We start from the raw sequence: 22,162 nt of genomic DNA, 5'->3' as shown, positions 1-22,162 counted from the left end.
TGGTGTTTGAGTGGATTTTGATTGTTAATGCTCAACCTGTTTAATTTTCTAAAAGAGTGTTGAAATGTTTTTCTTGAAATACAAACTGGATTGAACTCATAAGATACCTTTTGGATGTTAAACCATTAATGTTTGACTACTTGTCTACCTTGCCTTGAATTTCTGTTTCTGGCAGCTCTGACACCATCATGTGTCTGATCTCGCCCCACAATGAGAAAAATGGGAACCATTCTTATTGGTCATGATAGAAACTACCGGTTGAAAATGAGACCTGCTGAACCTTTGAACTGGGAATGTGGTGCATGACCTCGTGAGGCATGCTTTACACTTATTGCATTTGGGGAGAGTGTGAAGTTGGTTTTTTTAATAAGAAATGCTTATGCTTTATATAGTATCCTCATGATCTTGGATGTCCCAAAACGAATTAAGTAATAGTAGCTTTTAAAGGTAGGAAATCAGCCAGCCAGCCAGCCAATGCACCACAAACTGCCATAAACAGCACTGTGATATGTTGGTTGAGTGATAAATATTGGTCCTGATGTTCCTTGAAATATTGTTGTGTGATCTTTTAGGCTCACCTTAGAGGGTATAAGGGCCTCAGTTAAATGAATCATGCGAAGGATCACACCACTGACATTGCATTCCCTTAATCCTACAGCAGAGTATCAGTATAGATTTTGTGATCAAATATGTGGAATGGGATTAAATGAGGTTTAGATAATTAGTTTAAAGAGGCTTTTTCTGTAAAATTTTATAAACTTTGGAGACAGTTCAAGTGGATAATGTGACATGTGGAGCACAGATTTTTAACTTAATTGGAATATTCTGTCAGCACATGGAGTTGGTATGATTATTTCATCCTGTCAGATTCAAACTATCAAAATGCACACAATTATTTTTCTTCAGCTGCAAGGTGTTAAGCATATAAAAATAATTGTCGGATAGCAGGGCCTTCTGGCAAGAGTTAATATTGAACTGTACAATCAAGTCTGTCATTATGCAGATTTTATGTTTTATTGCACAAAAGTTTAATTGAAATCTGTCATCTTGATTACTGAAAAAAGTATAATACTGAATGAGAACCACAAACTTTAGAGTTTCAATATTTAATATAGATTTTAAAAATGTAATGCAATCTTGGTCCTGTAGGAGTCAGTATTTGATAACGTTTGGCATAAATGTAGGATACAACCTTTTTTTGCAAGCAGTTGATGTGGACATAAATGCATTTTTATTGTAAATATTGTATCTAAAAGTTTGATTCTTCATGATTTGATCTAACTTATCAAAATATGGATCCAGTATTGCTTAAAGGAATAGCTAACGATTTTAGTTCTATTTCAAGTTTTAACTTTAAAATGATTTTGTATTTTAAGGATAATTACTTCCATATGTACATAGACAAATGTAAGACTGTTTAGTAATGGGCCTTTTGAAGTTCTATCTGTGGTATTAATTCAGCTTGCACCTAAACCATGTTCTGATGTGAATATCATCCTTTCAATTGTTGTTGAGCATGGAGAAGTTCAACTAGTACTAGCATATTATACAACTTCAGAGTTTCAAATGCTCTGTTCATGCTAATTTTTTTTAAAAATAGGAAATTGCAGTCATTGCCAACTACTCTTACCATATAACTTCACAAACCACCAAATCGTTGGCAAATGGTTAATTGGACTTGCCTGAAAGTGTGGTTACCCTAGGGACAGGAGTAGGCCATTCAGTCTGTCAAGACTGTTCCTTTATTCAGTTAGACCATGGCTGATTGTCTACTTCAGTGTCCCTGGTGCATACTATGTGCTTATTCCTTGATGACATTACTGTCTAGAAATCAACCTTGAACAAATTGATTGTGCTTTCACAGCCCTATTGGGTAGGAAACTCTACTTACTCCTCCTTTTATTTTGGGTCTTGAATGGCCGACCACACATCCTGAGATTATATGCCCTGATTTTTGAATCACAAGCTAGGAGATACCTTTCATTGAAATCTGCCTTTCCTAGTACTAGCAAAACTGTAAGGTGGTTTAAAAGTAAACAATTTGTTGGATTCTGCTGATTTTAAAAAAAAAATTCAGTTGTTCAGTAAAGACAGTGAGGGATAAATTGAGCTAAGTGTGTGGAGCTGGGAAAACACCACAGGCCAGGCAGCATCAGAGGAGCAGAAGAGTTGACGTTTTGGGTCGGGATCCTTCTTCAGAAATGGGGAGGAAGAAGGCAGCTCAGAAATAAATAGAGAGGAGGGGTGGGGCTGGGAAAGGTAAGGTGGGATGCTGATAAGTGAGTGCAGGTAAGGAGTGTTGGGGATTGGGGAGTGACAAAGAGAGCAGTCCCTAAGAAAGGCAGATAGGGGTGGGGGAGGGAAATATCTCTTTGGTTGTGGGGCCGGATTGTATATGGCGGAAGTGGCGGAGAATGATATATTGGAATGCAGAAGTTGGTGGGGTCACATGAGGACAAGGGGATTCTGTATTTTTGTTGAGGGGAGGGGATGTGAGGCCAATGCTAGAGATGCAGTTGAGGGCATTTTTGATCACCCAATGTTGTGGTCGTTGAAATAGGAGGACATCTGGGATGTGCGGGAATGGAACGTCCCATTTTGGGAGCAGATGCAGTGGAGAAATTGAGAGTAGGAGATTGCGTTCTTGCAGGAAGGTGGGTGAGAGGAGCTCACTTGACCTGCAAGTATGTGTATACCTTTGTGGTACTTGCAATATTAATGAAAGGGGTGCGGTGTGTCCTTCCTGCTCTGGCTTGCATCAGATAGTATAGTCATGCCAACAATTGCCCATACCTGTATTTATAGAAAAATAATTAACATTTTGTAGCTGTTTAAGAACAGCACCTTCCTAATAAGATGCTAATTCCATGGGCTGCTCTGTGCATACCAGAATGTATGAGAGGACCATAAATTTGTACAATCTTGGAAGTAACTTTCCCAATCTCTCTGCTGTTAATTATCATACAGGGGCGACCTCTTCCAAATAAGTCAAAGACTTATTTTAGGCTTTATTTTAGAACCCACATCAATTTTGCATATTGGTGAGTGATAATGGGAACTGCAGATGCTGGAGAATCCAAGATAATAAAATGAGGCTGGATGAACACAGCAGGCCCAGCAGCATCTCAGGAGCACAAAAGCTGATGTTTCGGGCCTAGACCTCTGATGAAGGGTTATAATTGAAGATAATTTTATTATCTTCAATTTTGCAAATTCCCTGGTCTAGCATTGTAGCATGATGGATGTATTTATTGTATTCTTCCTAAATTCTAGAAATATCCCACACTTTGATATGTGACTTAACACCTATCACTGGAAAAATTCTAGAATCCATTATTATGGAGGTCATAGTAGAACCTTTGGAAAATTACAGTACATTCAGGGAGGGTCTGCATAGTTCTGTGCAAGGCAAATCATGTTTGACAACAAATGATGTGACAAGTAAGGTGGATAAAGTGGAACCAATATATATAAATCCAGAGGTAGTCAGTAGGTATCATATAAAGGATTAGTGCACAAGCTGAGCTTATGCTGTTGAGAGTAATTCAGCATGACTAGAGGATTTGGTAGCTTGTAGCCAAAATGAATGGGACCACATGGAATTCCTGATTCAGCAGACTCTATGGGAATCGCCCAGGGAATTGAGATATTTGATGGGCAATTCCTTTGTATCAAGAACACACTGAATTTTCCAACTGTGTAGGGGGTAGTTTCAGAGAATCCAATTCAAACGAAGTGTAATAGTCTCCCAGGAAAATCTATAAAAGTAAAATACTGTTCTAAATACTGGTTAAATATTACAATGAATCCCCAAATTAGCACTCAGCGAATGCTCCCACTCCCACCCCCCACCCCAACCCATGAAAACAACCCCAATACCCAGCTGGCACAACTCCAACCTGAAGGACCAACATCCTTCCCCTTCCCCCAAGTAAACCCTATCTTATGCTAGATTGGGCATCTACATCAAATTTTTGATCCCTCCACCAATATGCATTGATTTAAAACTGGCGGGCAACAGTTGATTTTGGTTAGTTGTGTCTGAGGTTACTGGTTCAGCACTACACCTGAAGCAAGAAAGTGGTAGTTTGCATGGAGGCTTGTAACTGGCAAGAGCGAGTAGGGTTTTGGTAAGGGTGGTGTGCAATAGTGCCAGATGCATGGAGGACTGGAAGCAGAATCCAAAGAAGGATACAATATAAAGTTGGAAGCTTGGAGGTGTGAAATGGGAAGCGTCTCCTGTGCTGGAGCCAGTGGCAACAGCCAGCCATGGTTTAGAAAAAATTATAATCATAAAGGGCAGTGTCAGCTCTGTTCCCATGCAGATTCATTTCAGGCTGTTGGCTGGCAGAATCCTTACAGGACCTCACATGTTTACTTATCCTTACAGAATGTAATCTGAGATAATGTTGTTTTCAATACATTGATTGGACCCTGGCAGTTCAGCTATCGTTTGTAAAATGACAAGTATTGCTCTGGAAATGAATGTGAACATCCAATAAAGAATGAATCCCACGCACAAAATATGTTAGAGAAAACAGTAAAGGTGGTTCCGTAACTCCCTGTCACCATGAGTGTGTGGCACCCATTAGGTACACCAATACTTTTACCTCTGACTACGCTAATTTTGACAACAATCGATGATTTCACCTTAGTCATGCAGCCAATGTCATATGAAATATTTAGTGGTTAAACCTAAGTTTGAAGAACATCCGTGCCATCTTGGTTCTTTCCATAGATATTTTGCTAATGGTGATGGAATTGGGCAGGGACGTTGCGGCAGTGATGGACAGTCTCCCTGATTATCCAGAAGACTACTTCGTAGTCTGCCTGCAAGTGCTGCATTCAGTGCATTTCACCACCGAACTGCAGCCTCACCTTGCAATTACATGTCACCTGTGCATGTAGCCAACACATGTAATTTTGATTGTAGTTCCATAAGAAACAGCAAATAGCAAGAGTGTGGATAAATCGGTGGTAGTCAATGGGTGAGGTCTGGGAAAGGTAAATCAAAATAGTTTCCTAAGCAGAACTTGCCAAGAGTAAGAGAGCAAAAGGATTTGGATGTCTAACAAAAGGCACCTCAAGTGAGTTGGGAAAATAGACTAAGAGGGAAGTCACTGAATGAAAAGGCGCAGACATTTGAGCAGATATTTCGTCAGCACAATAAAAATTCTGATCTAAAAATAAGTTACTGAGAAGGATTAACCACCCCTGGTTAATAAAGGTGATCAAAAAGAGTATGCTTTCAAAAACTAAAGCATTCAAGGCAGTCAGTTTGGGGCAGAATTTATCAAGCATTGCTAGGGACCTGGTGGCATCCTGTCAACCTGATCTCCAAAGGCTGAGCGGTGAAGGCCCTAAATGCTCCACAGTGGGGAACCGTTTACTTCTGGACTTCACCACCAATAGTCCCTCCAAATCTGTCAGTACCTCAGAAGTCTGCCGGTCTCCATTATTAACAACACCACTGGTACTAGTGGCTACTTTCTAACATGCTTCAGTCTTCACTCGGAGTTATCAGTGAATTCCTGGAGGCAGGTAGGTGGGGATTTCTGGGAGATTGCTGGAGGAAAGAATATGCTGTGGCTATCAGCTGACACTGTCCTTCACCATGTGAGTTACTTGATTGGTCATTGAATGTGGAAGCCTCCCTATTTGGCCAATAGGGCTTGCTTGTCAGTGCCCTCACATGGTTAATCCTTCCTGCTGCTCATTGAATACCAGTAGCTGCAGTTGAGGCCCTTTTAATATTAATCACGTTAATTGCACTTGAGGACTCAATTATCGAATGGGCAGGGAAGACTTTATTGAGCTTTCTCGTACAGACTTCATCCAGCTGAGGTGGCAGCATCACCAGGCTATACACTCCTGCCCAGTCAAACAAGCCACCCACTTCCAAAGCTGCCTGTCTGTTTTTATTTATTTGCTTAGATAAGCATATCCTAAAAATGTACACCAGGCTGAGCTGCCAAACAATTAGCCCTCAGTCTCTAACAGGCCTCAAACAACGCAATTAACTTTTTAAAATTTAAATCCCACCTCATTTTCCCCCTTGCTCTAACCTCCTCCAACTGTAAAATCTTCCTTAAATTCTTCCAAATCTGACATCTCATGGATCCTGTATCTTTCCTCCTTTATTTGTAGCTGTGCCATCAGGTGTTTACTCAGTTTTTCCTCAGACTTCCCCTGTATCTTCAACCTTTTTTAAGAGAGCCTCCTTAAAGATTTATGCCAACTGTTTTAATATCACTGCCTTTGGCTCAGCATCAATTATTGCCAGATTGTGCTTCTGTGAAGCATTTTGGTACGTTGGTTCAATGTCAAAGATGCCGTTTAACTGCAAGTTGTTGTCAAGGGTGAAAATTTAATGCAGAGAGAACTCCTCATTTAGAAGACAGATTTATGACTGGATTCCCTTTGGAAAAGCTAACAAAGTTGTTGCCATTTTTGGTGACCTTCATACTAGTCAATAAAAAGACAGGAAGAAGAATAATGAGTAGGGAAATATGTGGCACAGAAGACGGCATTCAAGTAAACAGGCAAAATAAAAGGAGGTACATACTTGAAATCTTGGTTTGTATTTGTCGTCTTAACAATTGGCTTGTTGCAAATTATCACATGGTCATAAATTTCATCATAATGAGTAGAACTGGTAAAGTTCAAAAAATTTGCTTAGCTACTATTAATAATTTGTTTCTGTTTTTAGACTTTGACTTGCAGTACTTCTGGCTGTGGAGCAGATTTATTGATTACATTCAATGTGTCTTGGCTTTCACTGTTGTTGCTGCATACATAACCTACCTCCTTATTGATTCTTCACTCTTTGTGGAAACACTTGGCTTCTTCGCTGTCTTTACTGAAGCAATGCTTGGCACACCACAACTGTATCGCAACTACGAGAACAAATCAACAGAAGGAATGAGGTAAGAGAGCTCAAATCACACTTATAGGATCTTGATAGAGAAAGAAATAACTTGTATCCAGCAAGTCCTCAGCCAGTTTGCTATTTCAGGTGCAGCCACTATAGCCTAAAGCAGCAGCCAGTTTTCAAGTAATGAGTCTTTATGAGCAAAACTGAATGACGTTATTTTTTCCTTTTTTAGTAATGCAAGTTTCTGGGGACAAGACACCAGAGAATTCTCTGATCCTCTTGTACATCAATCTCACCAACAAAGAGGGTCTCAATTTATCATTTTATATGAAAACTGGTAGCTCTAACAATAGAACACTGAAATGTCAACCTAGATTATGTAGCTCAAGCCCTAGAGTGGGTTTGAAAGCAGTGTTCTCAAGTCAACAGAACATATAAGTTAAAACTTTAATGTTGCTAAAAGAATGCAGAACAGCATTACCATCTTATGATCAAGGTTGCTAATAAATCAAGTGACCTGTGAAAGCCCAATGCCCACCATAATCTTTCCTTTATCATTAGGATTATCTCACTAACATCTGCATTTCGTGACCAATTTTATGTACATAAGGAAAATTTGAGAATGAAAAAAGGGGATTCCACCCCTTTGTTATCACAAAGCTATTCCCTTCTTGTATTTTCTAAACTCCCACATGTGTTTCACTCTGCTATCGTGTTTTGCAAATTACTCTACTCTAAATGTGTGTTGGTTTTTGATTTATTTTGGATGAGTTTTAATTTTTTCACTCCTATTTCTCCTTATTTATCTTCCGTTTATTTTGTTTACTCTTTCACAATTGTTATGCTTTGAATAACATAACTTTGAAATTATTCCTTCTGTATTATAAACCTGGAATGCCTCCTAATTTTTTAAATATTTAACTTCTTTATATTACAGTCTGTTTTTTTTCTTTTCTGATGTGTGGACATATGTTTAGAACACTTCTAACAATGCATTCATGGAACAAGTTTAGCAAATGTTTAAACTCCCTATGGTCGTAAACCTTGGAGTATCATTGAGTGGTAATTACGTGATTTGAGTATAGTTCTGTTTTGGGATTTGACATTCGTACTACTTTGGGTTCAGTTGTCAATGACAACTTCATGAACAGATTTCATCTCTTCTGTTAATCAGGGTATGTTTTATCTGCCCAAAAATAAATGAGCAAGTTTTTCTATAAATCAAACTATGATCTTTTGTCTCCACTACGTACTGACTTACTGGAATATGTGTTGCCACACCTTCAGTCTTTGGATTTGTTGGTGTATAAACTGATATGCAGGCATTTATTTAACATTAAATTAGTAAATTACCAGTGGCTGTGTATGCTGCAAATTTATCGTAATCTATCCCTTTTGCCATCCTTGAAATGTCATGCTGAGACACTTCCCCCGAGCTCCCAGTCACCATAAAATTGGTGCTTGAACTGAATGCTAACTGGATGAGTCAGACATTTGTCTTGTTGAGATTCCTTTTGAAGATGCACAGAAGCAGAATTTTTTGAAAAAAACTGCAGTTATAACAGTTTTAGATAAACTGTCATTTGCAGAATTGGAATGCAAGAGATACTTGAGGACCAAGCCAGGACCCAATGTGAGTCTTTCTCCCCACCTTTCTCTGTCTCTTTGTCTTAATGTTTCACTCTTGTGCTTGCTTTTGCTAACATGCTCATACTCTTTCACTTGCGCTCTGCTTGTCTGCCTCTATATGTTTTTGAACTGCTGGTGTGATTTAACGTTTGAAGCTTGAATTTCCTGTTGAGCTGGTGCAAAGTACCAGTTAGAAATAGAAGATTCTAGGTGACAGTTAGAATATATTCTTTAGTATCTTCGCGTGGCATTCTCCAACCAGGATCAATAGTTTCTCATTATCTACCCTAAATGTTAAATATTTAACATTTCCAACACCTCAATTAAATGCCGCATCAACTTTCTAAACTTATGGAAATACAAACTGCATTTAGTACATAACCTCGTAATTTAATTCCTTAAGCCCTGCTATTCTGGTGAATGAATTCCAAAGGCAATATACTACTTGCGGTTCCGTATCCCAAACTAAATGTAGTTCTCCATGTTGGGACTGATCAAAGATATGTAATTGAAACACTACTTCCTTACTTTTCTGCAAATTTGCAGGAGATTAAATCTAACAATCTTTTATTGTTTTTTAAATCGCCTTTTACATTAGTTTTCAGTTATTTCTGTATATTAACACCTAAATTGCTTTAACACGGTGTGAAGCTGGATGAACACAGCAGGCCAAGCGGCATCAGAGGTGCAGGAAAGCTTGACGTTTTGGGTCGGGACCCTTCTGAAAATCTGAAGAAGGGTGCCGACCCGAAACGTCAAGCTTTCCTGCTCCTGTGATGCTGCTTGGCCTGCTGTGTTCATCCAACTTCACACCGTGTTATCTCAGATTCTCCAGCATTGGCAGTTCCTACTATCTACCTAAATTGCTTTGTTCCTTAGTCCGAAGTATCATACCACTGAGAAAATATTCTCTGTCTTTCAGCATTAATCTAGTTAATGAGGAAGAATGCCAAAAGGGAAATAAGTGACTTATGAAGTGCTAGACTCACGTGCTTTTGTTGTATTTAGTTTATAAGTGAATACTTTGGAATTCATGACTGAACTAAGAGTTGAGTGAATAATGAGAGACAAGACAAATAAAAATAACTTGAGCTTATTTCCCTTTTGGCATTCTTCCTCATTAACGTAGTTAATGAAAATAACTTGAGTTGTGTGAATTCTAGTTCTGACGTGTTCATTAACTGATCAGGGCCAACACTGAAACCCCTCCAGATTCACCAACTGTCATGTGCAGAGTTGCTTACATCCGTTAAGAATTAAGATTTGCTGTCAAAAGTAATGAGACAACAGAGTTGCCTTTTTTCTTGATGGAAGGCATTGAAGTGTGTTTTTAAATCCAAATGATTTGTTGAAAGGTCTGACTGAAGAGACCATCATAATACACTCAACTGTCTGGTGACTTTGTACTTCCAGCCATAGTTATTGTATCTTGCCAAGAGAATTGGCATTTAATTTAAAAAAAACCACAGTTGTTCATTTTTAATATTAGCATAATATTCCCCCTATTTTTCTCCTTTTAACTCACTAACATCACCTGATTTTGGGCTTACAGTAATTACGTCTTAGCTTCAAACTCTTGCAGACAAATCCAGCATCATGTGGTCCCACATGTAAACAGCTGTTGATTTTGGAGCCTGAACTGAAAAGTTTTTTAGAGTTCCATGTATTGCTGTGCTGACAACTGGGCTTGGTCAGGATAATGCAAGCAAGGAGTGTTTTCTTATCAATTAAGTAAAATAATTCTTTACCAGCAAGGAACACTACACCAACAGCCATTTTAAAACCACTCCAAATGCTTGAAGATTCAAGAGTAGAAACCCGAACTTTGTTAGTACTAAATTTTAAATATAGGTTTCATGTATATAATTGAATATTTAAAATATAATTTGAGGATTGATAACCTAGAAAATGTGGATTCTGAAGAAAATCTGTCTCGAGTTTTTACATTTACTTTAAAGAAAAGTCAAATTAATTGGGGCTGTAAAATGCCTAGGATAAGGTGCTTCAAGGCATGGGAACGTGATACATACTATTGACCTGTACATGGGTATAGGAGGTAAGATTTCATACTTTGTAGACATGGAAAAACTTGTAAGTGGGTCATGAAGGGATAGCCTGATTAGTTGTCGTAGTCATAGTGTATTATAGCACAGAAAAAGGCCTTTCTGCCCATCAAACCTGCAACAGTAATCAAGTACCTATTTACTGTGATTATAAATCGAACCAAAATCGATGTGAACTTTCAAAAGAGAATTAAATAAATGCTTAAGAAAGAAAAAGCTTTGCGGATTAGTGCGGGGGGAAAAACGTGAGTGGATAAGGCTGTGTTGGATCTGATAGCAATCTGACAGTTACTGCACGTGCACAAAGATAGCCAATGAGTCAAGTAGTGGAAGATGGTTGGTTCCAATGAGACAACAGCAATGCAAGTCTATACTTCTAACAGAGTTTAGACCATAAGACATAGGTGTGGAAGTAAGGCCATTTGGCCCATCAAATCCACTCCGCCATTTAATCATGGCTGATGGGCATTTCAACTCCACTTCCCTGCACTCTCCCCGTAGCCCTTGATTCCTTGTGAGATCAAGAATTTATCAATCTCTGCCTTGAAAACATCTAACGTCCCGACCTCCACTGCGCTCCGTGGCAGTGAATTCCACAGGCCCACCACTCTGGCTGAAGAAATGTCTCCTTATTCCCATTTTAAATTTACCCCCTCTAATTCTAAGGCTGTGCCCACTGGTCCTAGTCTCACCCCGGCCTAAAGGAAACAACTTCCCAGCGTCCACCCTTTCTAAGCCATGCATTATCTTGTAAGTTTCAGTTGGAACTCCCCTGAGCCTTCTAAACTGTAATGAATACAATCCCAGGATCCTCAGCCGTTCATTGTACGTGAAAGCTACCATCCCAGGGATCATCTGTGTGAATCTCCACTGGACATGCTCCAGGGCTAGTATGTCCTTCCTGAGGTGTGGGTCCCAAAATTGGACAAAGTATTCTAAATGGGGCCTAACTAGAGCTTTATAAAGTCTCGGAAGCACATCGCTGCTTTTATGTTCCAACCCTCTTGAGATAAATGACAGCATTACATTCGCTTTCTTAATCACGGACTCTACCTGCAAGCTAACCTTTAGAGAATCCTGGACCAACACTCCCGGATCCCTTTGTACTTCTGCTTTATGAATTTTCTCACCGTTTAGAAAATAGTCCATGCCTGTATTCTTTTTTACAAAGTGCAAAACCTCGCATTTGCTCACGTTGAATTTCATCAGCCATTTCCTGGACCACTCTCCTAAACTGTCTATATCTTTCGGCAGCCTTCCCACCACCTCAGTACACCTTACTCAGCTTGAAGGAAAGTAACTAACTGGTTAAAGAATTAAAACTCCAGATGATAAAACTTTGCCAACTGCTTTTTTTAGAACAGGAAGTTTTAATCACCTTGCTTTGACTGCACATATACTTTTGAACCTCTGACATTGTGTAATGGGGGTGTTCTGATCCACAACAGGACCCCCCCATATTTAAAGCAACCCTATCTGCTGTAGTTTGGAAAGTATCACAGCAGGTCAAAAGAACTCATGAACGTGCTATCTCACTATTTCAAGTTGTGCCATGCAAGTTGTGCTTTTGTGTGTAATTTGTTTAGTAGTTGACAGTTGATAATCATGAGTCAATTACTGTGTTACTTTGGGTTCCAGTCATTTGAATTGAAGACAATTAGTTAGTGGCACTTTGTGTATTAGCAAAAATTAACTGGAAGTATCTAATCTTGGGAGTCAAACGCTAGTTCAGTTTCTGTGGTCAACAGTAAAGGAATAAGAACATGAGATGGTGCACAAGTAGACCATTCAGCCCATCAAGTCTACTCTGCCTTCATGATGCTTGATGCCACTTCTCTGCCTTTTTTTCCATAGCACTTGATTCTCTTACTGACTTCTTAAAAAAAGCCTCTCTTTCTCAGCCTTGAATATACTTAACGGCCCAGCCTTATCAACCCTCCTGCATTAAAGAATTCCACTGATTCGCAACCCTCAGAGAAGGAATTTTTTTCTCTCAATTTTAACTGCTTCCTCCCCTCTGGTCTCAGACCGTCCCACATAGGGAAACAATCTTTCCAAACCAACCCTGTAGTGTTCCCTAAGAATCTGTGTTTAAATAGGGCCACCCCTCAATCTTCCTTATTCCAATATGTACCAGTGCAATGTACCAGTGCAATCTAGTCAATCTCCATATCTGGTGTCAGCCTAGCGAACCTTCCTTGGACTGCCTCCAATGCTAGTAAGGAGCTCAAGCTGTTCAGAGTCTTCCACATGTGGTCTGACTAATGCCTTGTATAGTTTAAGCAAATCTCCCTATTCTTGTACTTCATGCCCTTCAAAATAAAGGTCGATATTCCATTTGTCTTCCCTATAATGTCCTGAACTTGGATGCTGGTTTTTATGTGATTCATGGGAAAAGATTCCCAAATCCCTGTACCCTTTAGCTTCACAGAGTCTTTCTCCATTTAAATAATACTCAGCGTCTTTATTCTTTCTGCCAAAATGCATAACTTTAGTTTGCCTCAGTCTGTTCTATCTGCCATATATTTTTTGTCCACTCATTTAACCTGCCTGGATCCCTCTGCCGACACTGTGTCATCCTCACTGCTTGCCTTTCCACCTATTTTTTGTGTCATTCACGAATGGCAATAGTACATTCTTTTCTCATCCAAGTCATTCAAATATATATTGTAAGTATTTGTGGTACCAGCTCTGAGCCTTATCGCACACCACGAGTTACAGGTTGCCATCCTGAAAATGTTGCTTTTATCCCAACTTCTGTCTTCTATTAGTTAGCCTATCCCCTATCCATGCTATCTCCAATACCATGGACTGTTTTTAGGTAGCCTAATGTGTAGTACATATTAAATACTTTCTGAAGATCCAAATATTATGCATCCACTGTTTCCCTTTTTATCTATCCTACTTATTACCCCCTCAAAGAATAGTAAATTTGTCTGCCATGATTTCCCTTCATGAAGCCATGCTGACTTTACTGGATCACAATGTGTACTTCTAAATGCTCTACTACTATATCCTTTAAAATAGAATGTAATATTTTCCAAGTAATTTTTTTGTTAAGCTAACTGGCCTAAGGTAGTGGTAGTAAAAACTGCTCATGCAGGAGTCGGAGACAACAGTGTGGAGCTGGATGAACACAGCAGGCCAGGCAGCATCAGAGGAGCAGGAAAGTTGGCGTTTTGGGTCAGGACTCTCCTTCAGAAATCCGAAAGTACCTTTTTCTCATCTCCTTCCCCTTTTTTAAATAATGTAGGTGTTGGGTTGCTACTTTTCCTATTCCGAGACTTCTAGAATCTAAGGATTCCTGAAAGATTGTCAGGATTCTTCACCAAGACTGTCTCTGTAGCTACTTCCTTTAATATCCTAGTATACATCTCATTAGGTCCAGGGTGCTTGAGATTTTAGCCCCATTAATTTCCCTAACAGTTTGCTGTAACAATAGTTACTGTGTTTATTTCGCCCTCTGAATACTTAGTAATTTTGGATTGCTGTTGGTGTCACCCACTGTGAAGACTGATGCAAAGTATTTATTCAACTCGTCTGCCATATCCTGGTTCCCCATTATTAATTCCCCACCCTCATTCTCTAAGATGCTTATGCTCACTTTGGCTTCTCTCTTATTTTTCCTTATATTTAAAGCCCTTGCTGTCCAACTTTATTGCTTGCTTGATTGATTCATATGGAGTCACTGGTTTTGCTTATTTTTTTTAATGAAAAGGTCCCCACAAAAATTGAGGGGACCTGTAGATCTCAGATTTCTTCTTGTGTAATTTCAATGGTTTCACTAGTAAAAGCAAAGTATTGTGAATGCTGCAAATCTGAATCAAATGCAGAAAATGCTCAGGGGAAAAATATATCAGCACATCTAGCAGCATCCATGTAGAGAGAAACAGTATGTGCTTTGAGTCAGGTTAAAAAAACATGTAAACATAGAAACCTCATCTATTGTCATCTTTCATTTCTGAAGAAGATATATTCTGAACTTGAAACATTAATTGCTCTTGTTTCTTTCTTGACAGCTGCTGGCAAATGTGCAGAGTTTCTCCAGCATTCTCTGTTTGATTCAATGATTTAAGTTCCATTGGCATGGGAAATATGGCCAATGTGAACAGGACAGGCTGCAAGAAGGCTGATAAACCAGTCTTAGTGAAGAATTCTCAAAGACATGAAAGCAGAGAGTTTTGTAGGCAGAAAACTTAAGTTACAGTTAAGTCATTTTGTAGAAAGCGAGATGAAGATTGTGACTTGCTGGTTGAGGGGGATAAAATTTTGAAATAGATACACTTTTAAAGAATTAAAAATGTGCAAAATTAACTTTTTTTTTGTTCTGCACTTAAAAAATTAATTTATGAGTCCCAAAAAATTCTGCAGTAGTATTTGACTTGCCATGCTATTACAAGCTACGTTACTTTGTACTGAACAAGACTTGAGTTATTCATTGGTCTTTAATGCAGTTTGATGGATGGGTAGAACCCACTGTTCACACCTTAACCCCTGTGGTGGTTTTCCATTTATTAGCAGAGTAAAATTCTAGCCAGTGTCCCTTTCTGTAGGGGTTTTTTTGGGCAACCATTTGACCATATGGAGTGTACAACCTGCCTCTTGTTTCTATGTGCAGTGTAAATTCTTGCTGTATTTGTCCCCTTTTTTTCATTCATGCATGGCATGAGGGTGTCACTTGCTCGGCAGCATTTATTGCACATCTAATTGCCCAAGGGCAGTTGAGAGTCAGCCACATTGCTGTGTCTGGAGTCATGCGTCGGCCAGACCAGTTAAGGATGACTGTTTCCCTATAGGATATCGGTGAACCAGAGATAACAGGACAGATAGGTTTTTCACAGTCATCATTAGAATCTTAATTCCAGGTATTTGTTGAGTTCAGATTCCACCATCTGCTGTGGCAGGATTCAAACCTGAGTCCCCAGAACGTTATCTGGGTCTCAGGATTAACAGTCCTGCAATAATACCACTAGGCCATCACCTCCCCCGAGCTGATTACCAACCTTGTATCCTCTGTCAAAGACCATGCATGATTTCCGTTCCATTGAATGAAGGTCAAGCTTCCAAAAGGCATAGGACCCTCCTCTTAATCTATTGTAAAGGAAGACATCCTTGGTGTTACAGATAACAAGGTGTAGAGCTGGATGAACACAGCAGGCCAAGCAGCATCAGAGGAGCAGGAAAGCTGATGTTTCGAGTGTGGACCCTTGGCCTGCTGTGTTCATCCAACTGTACACCTTGTTATCTCAGATTCCCCAGCATCGGCAGTCCCCATCATCCTTGGTGTTGTGGGCTGGTTTCAGTTTCCTGCAATTGAATTGTAGCCAGTTGTCTAATGAGTTGTCCGCAGCTGATCATTGCCGATCAGACCGAGAGGATGGTTACGTGCATGCATTTGAATCCAAACTTGTAGAGTTCTGGTAACAGTACAAATGGTTGGGAGAGAGTAATGTCGATAATAATTTTACAGATGTTAATCCACAATATGGAGGTTACTTGAGGTTGGTACTATCTGTTACTGTAATGTTCCCTGTAGTGCTATGTTGAACATCTACTAGCTTACTTAAGTAAATTTTATTTTAACTAATTGTGCCATCTTCTCTCCTCAAAAAGTATTACAATGGTGCTGATGTGGGCGAGTGGTGACACTTTCAAGACCGCTTACTTCATCCTGAACCAGGCTCCTTTCCAGTTTTGGATATGTGGATTGCTGCAAGTGTGTGTTGATATCACAATTCTCTTTCAAGCTTACTATTATGATCGTTACCCTCAAAAACCGTCTTCCCACACTGTTCCTTCCACAAGCACCAAGGCACTTTAACTATGGCTCTATTCAACGAGTGCACCAAATGACCAATTCCTGGAAAGAACATTCAAGCCATGTTGTTGAACCATAGCCAATATCTTTTATCCTGGTTTACCACATGCTGGAAGGATTTCAAAGTCACTTTCTGGTAAAGGGATTTAAAGCATTTGAACTGTTGCTGAAATGTTTATGGTAATTTATATATTTTTCTATTTGCATAACTCAGACCAATGTTTTTGGACACGTTTACATAAATGCCTTACATGTTACTGTTCCTACAACTTTGTTTTTCTTCCTGATGTTTATTCTTTATGTCACCTGCTGTAACACTCTAATGTAACTCTGTTTCATGGCTGTATTAAGAGTTTGAAGTGTATATCGATGTGCTATATCCAAGGAGAATATTGTGTTCAAAAATCATTTTAAAAATGGCTGAACTTTGAAAAAGCTGTATTCAATACAAGGAAGGACATATAACGTTCAAACTTGTCTTCAGACAGCAACTGAGTGGAGGAGGATTTGGAAGCAAGAAATGTCTGTTTAATTTGATTTATGGTTGCTCTGTAATGATGACACACACCGGAGCTCGGTCTAGTATTCATCATTGTATTAAGATGGAGTAGATTGGTGAGATTTAAACTTGTGATGCTCGTATTTACAACTGTGCTGAAATCAGATGCTTCTCCACAAGGAAAAAGAATCAGAAGCAGGAAAAACTGCCCTTCAGAACAAGCTGCTTCAGAGTAATATCGGTAGGAATTTCAGGACAGTTTTGAATGGCATGAGAAGAAGAGCAGTTTTTTTAATATAAAACAAAATACAGATCATTCTTAGCAAGGTAAGAGGTTAAATAGTGGTCCTTTGCAAAATAAAGTGAGAGCTGGCTTTTAGTGCAAAAGTGCATACTGATAATACACAGTGATGCTGACACTTGCACTTGTTTCTTCATGGTATTTATTATTACCCAGTAATTTAGTACAATGATGTCTGAACCATTGTTAATCACAGATAAGAGTTCATGTTTCACTTGCACAACATTCCCCCGCCCTGAACATTTAAATCAGTCTGATTTGAAATTACCTGCATTTAATATACAGTTAACATGCTTATGTAAGCAGCATTGTTTCAAGAAAGCATTTATAAGTCAATAACAAATTAAAAGGCACAAATCTCATTTAATATTTGCTGTTCTGTGGATTACCCTATGGGTGGTGAGTTCCTGCCTCCTTCAAGTCAGTTGAGTTCTTAATAAAATCAGCATGCATTTAAAATAAATGCACAGATATTACTTTGGTACCCACAGCAATCGTGCAGAGAAGGCCTGGGAGGCAGGAAAAGTCTATTTAATTTGATTATGGTTAGTCTGTATGGATGATACACATTGGAACTGGGTGTAGTATATTAAGATGGAGTAGAAAGGTTTCTAACAACCTGAATTTATTTTAATAATCTACCTACCACTGGCATAAAATTCAGTGCAGTTAATCCAGATCGTTGAATTCAATTGCTATCCTTCCTTGTTGCCTTTTAAAAACAGTACTTTCTATCTGTGTATGGTGAATCCATCCCTAAACCTGCTTACATTGTTAAACCCAAGTAAGTGATCAGTCATTGCCCTGTTTTAACTGTAACCAAGCCCCTTTTAATTTAGATTTATGTAGAAATTGTTGATGTGACATAACTTCTGATCATTGTACAATTGTATTTATCTGAAACTTTTTGTTTACATACGTATTTGTTATTTTGCATTTGTAGGCAGCCAGCAATCTGAAATTATCCTTATGACACTGAAGTTAATAGGGCATCATTACAACTAATATACAGTGGCTGGGAGAAAATTGACTGAAACCTATAAATAATTTGGTATAGCTGAAATGGAATATTAAGCCAACCATTAGGTTAGAGGATGATGCTTTGGCTCCGAAGTATACCCAGTAAGGTAAATAGATTTATCTAGTTTGTAACTATAATTCTTCCTGTTTGCTCAGCAGCTTTTTCAGTTGATTGTTATGAAATATTTTGCTATTGAATGACAACTGTTTTGGTCTTTCTGATCCACAGCTGATTGCCATTTTTTGCTTTGGGCCTAAGTGACCTTACAATTAAGTCTATGGTGTTTGTCCGATAAGCAGTTGTCTGGTATGTTTTTATGCTCAGCAAAATATATGTATATATTCAAGACTGGGGAGTTGCTGTATGCTGATATTTCTACTTTGATTATCAAACAAGCTCAATTTTCTTAAATAGTTTTGAAGAATATACTTTTTGAAACTCAAGAATAATGAATTACTACATTATCAGTTGACTGAAGTGTGAAGCTCCTGGAAAAAACTACCTATCACTTCCACTCTGGTGAGCAAGTCTGTCACTTTTTTTGTGATTTGATCAAACCTTGTGTATCTTGCTGGTCCAAACCTTGCTACACATCACCATTTTAAAACTGAAATGAGTCTATTCGGGTATTTTTTGCCCAGGCTGTGGGCCGTGGGGGTGGTACGGTGGCTCAGTGGTTAGCACTGCTGCCTCACAGAGCCAGGAACCCGTGTTCAATTCCAGCCTTGGGCAACTGCCTGTGTGGAGTTTGCACATTCTCCTGGTGTCTGTGTGGGTTTCCTCCGGGTGTTCCGGTTTCCTCCCACACTCCAAAGATGTGCAGGTTAGGTCGATTGGCCATGCAAAATTACCCGTAGCGTTCAGGGAGGTGTAGATTAGGTGGATTATAAGGGGATGGGTCTGGCTGGGATGTTCCGAGTTTCGGCGTGGACTTGTTGGGCTGAAGGGCCTGTTTCCACACTGTAGGGATTCTATGTGTGCTGTGGCATTAACGGGCAGTGATAAGTTTTATGTGACTTATTGTTTTCAATTAGCAAGCAAAAATTACAAAATCCCTTTGTATCAGCTTATCAATCCATGGGTGTGATGATGTTTGATTTTGTAATGTTTATGCAATTTTGTTTTTGCCCATTTGGTGTTCAGTTAATTGGTTTCGGAGGCATATGCTGTGGGAAGAGAGTAAAAAGGTCTAATACTTCACAGTTTGTATTGGAACTGTTGGATGTGTTTTATTTCCAGGATTACTTGGGTTATGTAGGAAATGTTTCTTTACACTGTTTTTTAAATTCAGACTTACATTTGTGGACATTTATTTAAAAATATTGAAGATTACTGTTATTTTGTATTGTTCTGTCAACTCCACCAAACAAGTAAAAAGACTCTAAATTGCCAAATGAAGGCAGGTGACTGCACTTAACCAGCAAAAGGAATGTTCTTCAATACTATAACCAGCCTTCCCTCAAACTTTTTGGTATGGGCTACCATTCAACATCGTGGTTGGAGGCAAAGTAAGAGAATCAAAAGAAGTCTGCACAAGACTACATGTTAAAAATGTAAATACGTACGCTGGTCTATCATGTGCATCTCTGTTAAACTAAACCTTAAAGAAGAATAAACATTTGGAATTGTGCAAGTTGGATTGTTGTAACTTTTATAAAAGAAAATTTGTCTTCACCTCTTAAATTGTGGGCTTGAATAACATCTTCCTTATGTTCAATTAAAGTACGGGTAGTTCTGCTATAACGCATGTTTTGCTAATGCAAATTGGCTGCAACACGATTGATGAATAGTGGATGCTGTTTGGATAATGCAAACTTTCTGCTGTATAGATATAGCGTTTTTTTTCCCTATAGCACGAGGTCACACAAGAGCACAACTATCATGTTATAGGAGAGCTGCCTGTATGTAAAGAGGTACAGCTGTAATTAAAGTTGACTTGAATCTACGTAAAGATTGTGCAAATCAAATCAATAAACAGTGCATTACAGGAGAAATTCCTGGAGTGTGTACAATATCATTTTTGGATCAATATGTTGAAGAATCAGCTGGAGAGCAGAACAGTGGGCTTTGTGTAATGTGAAAGAAATAAGTGGCAGTCTGGTTGTATGAGGCAACTTGGAGAAGGGTAACCAAGTATAATAGAATTCTTCATTAAAATAGTGGTTGACATAATTGATTTGGAGACTAGGGTCCTGAATCTATGCAAACTTCAATAGTATGAGGCGTGAGCTGGCTATGATAAATTGTGAGGTGTTACTTTGGAGACAAAATGGTGGATAAGCAATAGCACAGAGCGCATGGAGGAACTGCAGCAGTTATTCAGTCTTGTATGTCACAAAATGAGAGGTGGCCCAGCCATGGCTGACGAGGGATATTCGGAGATAGTATTGGTTTCAAAGAAGGGGCAAACAAGTTGAAAATAAAAGCATCTAACCAAAGGATTGGCAGCAATTTTGATTTCAGCAAAGGAGAACAAAGGAACTTATGAAGGAGAAAAGTGGGTTTTCGGGGAATATGCAAGTTGATTATAGAAGCTTATAGCAGTATATGAAGAGATAAAGAATAGTGAAGACAAATCTACATCAGAAATGGAAAAAATTACAGTAGGAAACAGGTGGCAGAACAATTATTTTCGTATTTTGGTTCTGCCTTCATAAAGGAGGACAAACAACATTTCAAAAAAAATGTTGGTCAACATGGTTTAGTGAGAGAGAGAAACTAAAGGACACGAGTATGAGTAGGGAAATGGTGTTGGGAAAATTGGTGGGTTTAAAGGCAACTGATATTCTACATCCCAGAGTACTTAAGGAAGTAACCCCAGAATGGCTGCTTTGATGCTCATTAGAATTTCTACAGTGTGGAAACAGGCCCTTTGGCCCAACAAGTCCACACACCGAGCCTCAGAATATCCCACCCAGACCACCCACATAATCTACACCTCCCTGAACACTACGAGCAATTTTGCACGGCCAATCCACCTACCCTGCACATCTTTGGACGGTTGGAGGAAACCCACGCAGAGACGGGGAGAATGTGCGAACTCCACACAGACAGTTACCTGAGGCTGGAATTGAACCCGGGTCCCTGGTGCTGTGAGGCAGCAGTGCTAACCACTGTGCCACCATGCTTTTGAGATTCCAGACTATGGAATACTACTTTACATTGAAGGGTAGATAATGAAATCCCATTCTTTTAAAAAAGGAGTTAGAGAGAAAAATCATTGAATCCCCTACAGTATGCAGGCTGTTCAGCCCATCAAGTCCACAAAGTCCACAACATCCCTCCAAAGGGCATCCCACTCTATCGCCTATAATCCTGCATTTACCATGGACACTGTGCAATTTATTATGGCCAATTCACCTAACTTGCACATCTTTGGACTGTGTGGAGGCTGGGGGTGTGGGGAACTATAGCACCTGGCAGAAGTCTGCACAGCCAAGGAGAGAATGCTAAGCATACTGTTGAGTTTGTACACTGCTGCCTCACAGCACCAGGGATATGAGCTGGATTCCAGCCTCGGGCGACTGTCTTATGTGTAGTTTGCCCGATCTCTGTGTCTGTGTGGGTTTCCTCCCACAGTCCAAAGATGTGAGGGCTAGGTGGATTGGCCATGATAAATTGCCCACAGCATTCAGGGATGTGTAGATTATGTGGGTTTTAGGGGAACTGGTCTGGATGAGTTGTTCTGAGCTTTGGACTTGTTGAGTTGAAGGGCCCGTTTCCACACTACAGATTCTATGATTCAACACAGACAATTGTCTGAAGGTGGAATTGAACCTAGGTCCCTGGCACTGGGAGGCAGCAGTACTAATTACTGAGCTACCATGTTGCCATAACTGGGATTATAAACCAACTAACCTGACCTCGGTTGTAGGGAAAATGCTGGAGCCCGTTGTAAAAGAACTAATATAGAACACTCGGAAAATAGTGACTGAATTGGACAGAGTCATCATGGAT

At 39.4% G+C, this 22,162-nt stretch overlaps 1 protein-coding gene across 4 annotated transcripts in view; it reads left to right on the top strand.

Moving 5' to 3' along the window:
• LOC125452070 (solute carrier family 66 member 2) overlaps positions 1–20,162 on the top strand; it is a 47,500-nt gene extending 27,338 nt beyond the window's left edge. For 3 of the 4 annotated variants that reach the window (XM_059645963.1, XM_059645961.1, XM_059645962.1), the window contains 2 exons: positions 6,710–6,926; positions 16,180–20,162. In XM_059645963.1, the coding sequence (XP_059501946.1) occupies positions 6,710–6,926; positions 16,180–16,387 (425 nt within the window). In that variant the 3' untranslated portion in view covers positions 16,388–20,162. Of the gene's footprint in view, positions 1–6,709; positions 6,927–8,463; positions 8,508–16,179 lie in introns of all 4 variants that reach the window. The other variant, XM_059645964.1, reaches the window with a different exon arrangement.
• The last annotated feature ends 2,000 nt before the right edge of the window (positions 20,163–22,162 follow it).

The sequence above is a fragment of the Stegostoma tigrinum genome, chromosome 5 (assembly GCF_030684315.1).
Source record: "Stegostoma tigrinum isolate sSteTig4 chromosome 5, sSteTig4.hap1, whole genome shotgun sequence".
Lineage (NCBI taxonomy): Eukaryota > Metazoa > Chordata > Chondrichthyes > Orectolobiformes > Stegostomatidae > Stegostoma > Stegostoma tigrinum.
This window is presented reverse-complemented; position numbering and strand designations above follow the sequence as displayed.